The following is a 7367-nucleotide window of genomic DNA, read 5'->3' as shown; positions in this document are numbered from 1 at the left end:
TTTATAGTTAAGTATAACTTAAGTCAAACTTAAGTATTTAACTTAAGATTTTTTTATGAATATGGGCCCAGGGTTACAATAAAACATTTGCATAAAAATAGTTTAAGACCTAAGGTTATCCATAATGATATGGTAGCAACACTAGGAAAAAATGCCCCTTCATATGCTATAGTGAAAAGGTGGATTTAAGCGCCGCCGATCGCGAGAGAGCCTTGAGGAGGACCCCCGTCCAGGAAGGCCTGTCAATGTTGCAACCTCAGTGGTCAATACAGTTCATGATATTGTTATGACTGACAGTCACAGAAAGTTATTTATTACATTTTTACCAGTGAAATATCAAAAATTATTCATTCTATAAAAGTGATATTTTTTTCACTAGTGAAAAATATCAATTTTGCTGATTTGACCAATCAAATTAATGATTAGAAAATATCAAAATAATTGACCAATCAGAATGCCCGACATATATGTCAGCACCTGGACAGGGGAAACTACTTTTTTTGTTTACAAATTATCGCTGTAGTCCTAGTTAGCATACGGGGTAGGGTTTTCGTTGATAAAAAATGTAATAAACAGAATATCTAACAGTGTCTTCAGTAATACCAAATATGCGCAGCACGAGTGAAAAATATCAAAATATTAGCCACACGAGTGAAATATATTTGGTATTACTGAAGACACTGTTAGATATCCTCTATATATCCAGTGGAGTTGGCATTTCACAGGAAAGAGTACATTCCATTCTGACCGAGGACCTTACAATGAGAAAGCTTTCGGCCCGTTGGGTACCAAGACAGTTGATCAGGAGCGCGCATTATCGCGTGCTAACCTTTTTTAAGAAGATCCTGCCATCTTTCTTCAGAGATTTGTCACTATGGATGAGACATGGGTCCATTATTTTACCCCAGAGGCCAAACAACAATCGAAACAATGGAAGGGGGGCAAAGAAGGTTGTGAAGGTTATGGCCTCGGTTTTCCGGGATGCAGATGGTATTCTGCTGATAGATTATCTCCAAAAGGGACACAACCATGGCACGTTACGAGAAAATATTAAACTTAAGTACCGCGGAAAGCTGACTACATGTAAATGTGTGTTATTCCATCAGGACATTGCTCCTGTATACAAGTTTGTCATTATCATGGCTGCCATTCACGATTGTGCCTTAAATTGATTGAGAATTCGCCTTATTCTCCTGATCTCGCTCCATCAGACTTTCAACTATTTCCAAAACTGCAAATAGCTATTTCAGGCACCCACTTTCAGTCCGATGATGACGTCATACATGCAGCGGATGACTTGCTGAACAGTTTGGTTTGGTTTGATTTATTTTGTTTAACGTCCTATTAACAGCTAAGGTCATTTAAGGACGGCATCCCGTGCGTGCGACATGCATGCGTGTGGTGAGTGCGTATGTGTGTTTTGGGAGGCTGCGGCATGTTCGTGTTAAGTCTCCTTGTGATAGGCCGGAACTTTTGCTGAACAGCTAAAAAGGGAGTTCTGTAAAAGTAGCATTGAGGCCCTTAAACACCGCTGGCAAAAGTGTATAGATACTGAAGAGGATTATGTTGAAAAATAATAAACGTGTCCGGCAAAATTCAAATCCTTCAATATGAGGCTCACAAAATACATGTATCTATCAGTCGTCGTATGTTTATGTAAAAAAAATTTTTACTGGATAGCAGGTAAGCGAATTGGGCCCATTGGGCCCTTGTTTTTAAAGCAATTGACAACATCATTTTGTCATTACTTATTTATTGGAGTACTAAAGATGTGCAATACATTTTATAGAAGTGGTAAACAAACATACCAATTATTGGTAATTCATCTTACAAATAGAGGTCAGATATTTTGGACAAGCTATTAAATATATTATGAAGTAAGAATTTGGAACAGATGACGCACGATGCTAGTTTTCAGCTTAAAATCGTATGATGCATTACTGACTTATCAAGATTTCATGGGAAACGTTCCCCTAATTTCTGGCTTGGCCGGCGTGTCATTGTTCCGGATTAACAGATACAGGTAGGACCTATTTGTGCTTACGTAATCTACACATCTGTACCTTCACACATGAGGTTTCTGTAAAATCCTGTTCCCGATTTATCCGTAACATAGGTACGACTCTATTGGACGGCCACATATCCTTGTAATTGACCCTCGATGACGCACGCGTTCCACGTAACTCCGTCACGACAGGAGAACGCGATGCGAGTCGTATTTTTAGCTCCTGTGCTAAAACGGCCACATCTACCGTTTCCGGTAAACGACAGCCACGTGTAGATATTCGTTTGATTCTTTTCTTTATGTCCTAAAATAAAGATAATATATAGCTTAAATGAAAAACATTGTACACGTATTTATAATGTGTATCTAGCCCACGATCATCTGTCGGTCGGCTTCCAATCTAATTAAAATCAGATGTACCTTTGCACTACGCTACGGAGAGTAGCACTACAGTGCAAATGTACATCTGATTTTAATTAGATTGGTCGGCTATTCAAATCGTCCGTCGTCCGTCAATGTTATCGCTATACCTTGGGAAGTACACGAAGGAATGTTTTTGTTTGTTTTTTTTTTCTAAAATTTCGCTGATAGGCTTCCCTTGATGTGCATATTCAATTTTATGACACGTGGAAAATTACATGGCCGATAGGCGGCCATTTTTTATTTTTGCTGTTAAAGATTTTTAATAGATTAACCTTGTACCTTAGATACATTGTACATGTGCATGTTCAATTTTGAGACTGATCGCTAAACAAAATGGCTGACAGGCGGCCAACTTGGATTTTGGCATTAAAAGTTTGTTATCGGTTTATCTCCGAAAATTCTTCTTAGACCTTTGTAGATATGTAGGTTCCCCGTGTTATCAACTGATTCAGAGGAAGAAGGGAAAGAGGGGAAAAGAAGAGAAAAGGTAATTTTTTCATAAGAATTCAACGTTGGGAGCAATGATACCATTGGGCACTCTTGTGACAATTGAAGACCTTTATCACTGTTTCTTGAATTGTATTTCAGGGATATTATCCAGAGTTCCATTGGTCCCTAGTTGTGTGCATTTTATTTTAAGACTGATCATGAAAACAATATGGCCGACAGAAGGCCATCGTGGATTTTGAAAATTCAATTTCATTATCCCTATTTTTTTTCTTTTAACACTGGAGGAACATATCTTCAATCTTGCCCTTGTTGGTCCCTTGTTATACCCATTCAGCATTGAGTCGATTCTGCCGTGCTGCCATCTTAGAATTTGACACTTGGCATCTGTGCCCATTCAAATATGACGCTGGTCGGGTCTTTGATTTTGGCAGTTGAGGTTTAATTTGTTATAGCTATTTCTTGAGAAGTACTGGGAGGACATGTATCAAGCTTCACATTTAGGTCTCCTTGGTACCGAGTTGTGCATATTCAATTTTAATGTGATCAGGAAACGTAATCACCGACAGACAGCCGTCTAGGATTTTGACGGTTTCTGTGTCTATATCTGATACGTTGTAGTATCCGTTTCCGGTTTTAATGCGTGGTATTAGGTTAGATATTTCTATTTCTCATGGAGTTCTTGCGTATCTTTTTGAGAATTAATGTGAAAGTCTTCCTTGTTATAAGATTGTTGTAAGATAGGAAATACGGGAAAGACAGATAAAAGATCACTCCTACATATATCCTATGAAGATCACTCAATGCTGGGCGCTGGAATCTCTTATTTCTATCTCTAAAAGGCTATGTTTAAGTATATAAGTATCAATTTGAATAATACACCATCTTGATGTTTAATCCTATCCTAGCTACGGTAAGCGGGATAAGTACATATATATATGTATGTGTGGTCGTCAGTCAGTCAGCCTTAAGCGGACCGAATTTTATAAAACTTAATTAAGTATATATAGTCAAAGCGTAATATGTTTTTACCAATGCCCAATGTCTGTCACATCAGTCAGAGATTCTTGTCACAAGAAAAACTTGCATATGTGTGATGCGGGTTATAAAATCTTATTTTATACAGTTCAGTAACACCCTCGTTGACATTGTAATAAACTGTCATACCTGTCAGAAGTACTATAAAGCTGACTTACCTCAACATTTTGCTTCCGTTGAGATTTCATGTCACGGATCCACACCGGAAATTGAAGTCAAGGTGACAGTAGTAATGACGTCATCCTTTTGTGACGTCAACCATAAGTCACGATACCAACAACTATACGATTTCTCAAAAGGATTCTTTACATGAGACACATGTTTGTTCAATATTGATATGATATATCTGGTCATATGAATCACTCGTAACTTATTAGCTTACCTTCAAAATGGATATATACTGTAGCATACACGAGAAAAATATACGAACTCATACGGGTTTGAATGAATTATGTCCACATGAAGAATCAACATTGTATGTAATTACATTGCCATTTTAGAAGTAAACAGACAAACGCAGGGATAATCAAACTTCGGTAAACAAAATTTGCAGGTAATCCCCGATCATTATTTCTCCTTTAATAATATCCCTTGAGAAATAAGGTTCACTTGTTAATTAGGGAGAAAGGCGTTTGGTTGATCCAGATATACGGGGCCACGGTGGCCGAGGTGTCCCGACACTTTAACACTAGTCCTCTACCTCTGGGTTGCGAGTTCGAAACCTACGTGGGGCAGTTGCCAGGTACTGACCGTAGGCTGGTGGTTTTTCTCCGGGTACTCCGGCTTACCTCCACCTCCAAAACCTGGCACGTCCTTAAATGACCCTGGCTGTAAATAGGACGTGAAACAAAAACAAACCTAACCAAATCACAATCGATACCCTTTTCGCTTTCACCAAGTGATTAACATATCGGATGCAAAAAGGAAAGAATGACTGCCATATGTCATCATGTATATTGTACAGGTTAAAGATAATTACCGTGTAAGAGTCGAATGCAGTCTAATAGTATACTGTGTGTTTCGGCGACATAGGATTCCATATAATCAAAAAGGAAAAATAAAGATATATAAATCGTGAATATTGTCTTCGTCTGCTTACTGTTTCCCTTTTGATCTGCTTTACATGGTAAAGAGGATCTTACATGAGTGGGTATGTCTTATAGAATTTAATAAACGAATTCAAAAATTTGATTTGTCACGAGCCATTAGGTGGGTCCCATATCAAATAATTAATCGAGTTTAATCAATTCCATATCACATTGTAACGAATGTAAGATTCTGTTTATCACTTAACTCGTGTTCATGAGCATAATAGTGAAAAGTCAAATTAATTTCTATATAGGAGAGGCGAATTTCAACTCGGGTGGTATGTTTTCCCCCAGACAGACAATCGGCCGACCTCGTATGGTTATATTAACGTGGTAAATGACGTCACAACCTTGTCAACTCCCGTGTGTCGTACGATGTATATGTTAATGAATGTGATAAAACAGTGTTTATCTAGCTAACACATTTCATTATTGATATAGAAATGAAGGATCTTGTCTGAATGGCTATACCATATGGGAATTATTAAACCAGTTCAATAATTTGATAGTGGCATTCCTAATTACTGAAATACAATACTTGCCATAAGTTGCGAGGAGAGTATCTGCTTTTATAGAATTTTTTAAGAACAATTTATGGTGTTTTTGTAGGCGTTTCACTTCGTCTGTCTGTCCGTTTACCTGTTTTTTTTCTAAGTTCAGTATGCGCGTATTGAAAACGATTTGGTGTCAATCAATATTTTGTGCGTTTAAAAACTGTTAAAAGTTTTTTAAGCACACGTTAACTGTTTTATATCTGTATTCTGTGTGTGCTTATAGAGAATACATGGTCAGTGTCTTAAAATATAAGCTGTATTTTGGCGAGGGTAAAGAAAGACAAAAGTGGCGAGCCTGGGCGAGCCACTTTTTGTCTTTCTGTCCCGAGCCAAAAATACAGCTTATATTTTAAGACACTGAACATGTATTCTATTTATCCTGTAACAGTCATAAAAATAATCATCAAAAATAATCATCACGGGTGTCAAAAATGACAGAAATATGTTCGTCTTTTAAACGCAGTTTCACTTTGAAGTAGGTCAGTCGAACTGACGCACGTGCTAAGATTCCAAAATACAGCTGTTTTCCGTCACTGCCGTATACAGCAAAAATATATATGGTGGGTGTATTCCGACAATGCGGTGGCAGTTACAGGATAAATAATACATGTAGGTCTTTCAGAGGCTAGATATCCTTCTTTGAACTTCACCCTTCCAACTTGAGCGAGGGAACATTATCAGATAGTGGGCTATTGAAATCGTCCTGCGTCCTTAATCCATGATCCGCTTTAGAACGTCCGTCCCGCGTAAACAATCCTTTTTAATTATCCGCTATTTCTTTATTGGTCCCCCCCAACTTCACAGGTAGGTTTGCTAGTTGCACCCATTTTATTTTGAACAAAAAAAAAATGCCAAGCGGCCATCTTTGATTTTTTTAAGTTCGTTAACGCTATTTCTTGAGAAGTACATACATATAACTGGAAGTTTTTTTTATCAACTTCATATATAGTATCCCCTGTCCCGACACTTTATCACTAGTCCTCCACCTCTGGGTTGCAAGTTCGAAACCCACGTGGTGCAGTTGCCTGGTACTGACCGTAGGCCTGTGTTTTTTCTCCGGGTACTCCAGCTTTCGTCCGCTTCCAAAACCAGGCACGTCCTTAAATGACCCTTAAGCGGCCATATTTGAAAATGACGGTTGGAGTTTGCATCGCTGTTTCTTGAGAACTACTCGGAGGATTCTTCTTAAACCTCATATGAAGAGTTCCCTAGTTGAACTCTTTATGACGATCAGCCTGATCCAGAAAAATATGGTCGGCTGTTGAAATTTAGTATTGTTTTTTTTTCTAATCATAAAACGTTTTTCTCAGAAAAAAAATAGATTTCATCTGAACATTGTAGGTTCTATTTGTAATCAAATCATTAAGTAGAGAAGAGAGTGTTTTTTTTTTTTTTTCATAGAACCAATAACGATCATTCAATGTTGTGCACCAAGAACCCGCTTGTTTATTATACCCCCGCAACGAAGTTAGGGGGTATACTGGAATCAGGTTGTCCGTCCGTCCGTCTGTCTGTAGACGCATTTTGTCCGGACAACTCCTCCTAAACCGATGGGCCAATTCCAATGAAACTTCACACAAATATTAATGATCATGTGTAGATGTGCATGCCACTTTATGTTTCTCAAATTTATGGTTGCTATGGCAACTGGTCACTATAAACAGGTTTTCCGATAAGAACCATAACTTTAAGATTGTCCGGACAACTCCTCCTAAACTTAATGGCCAATTTCAATGAAACTTCGCACAGATATAGAGGACCATGTGTAGATGTGCATGTCACTTTCTTTTTTTTCAAAATTATGGTTGCTAT

General features: G+C 38.0%; 1 protein-coding gene across 1 annotated transcript; it reads right to left on the bottom strand.

Annotated features, from left to right (window-relative positions):
* Positions 1–1736: 1736 nt before the first annotated feature.
* LOC117339507 lies at positions 1737–4161 on the bottom strand. Its single transcript, XM_033901150.1, has 2 exons — positions 4072–4161; positions 1737–2309 (listed from the first exon to the last, which is right to left on the bottom strand). Exons 1-2 carry the CDS (start codon positions 4099–4101, stop codon positions 2031–2033), a joined length of 309 nt encoding a protein of 102 aa, XP_033757041.1. The 5' UTR covers positions 4102–4161; the 3' UTR covers positions 1737–2030.
* Between the last annotated feature and the right edge of the window lie 3206 nt (positions 4162–7367).

The sequence above is a fragment of the Pecten maximus genome, chromosome 12, assembly GCF_902652985.1.
Source record: "Pecten maximus chromosome 12, xPecMax1.1, whole genome shotgun sequence".
NCBI classification, from domain to species: Eukaryota; Metazoa; Mollusca; class Bivalvia; order Pectinida; family Pectinidae; genus Pecten; species Pecten maximus.
This window is presented reverse-complemented; position numbering and strand designations above follow the sequence as displayed.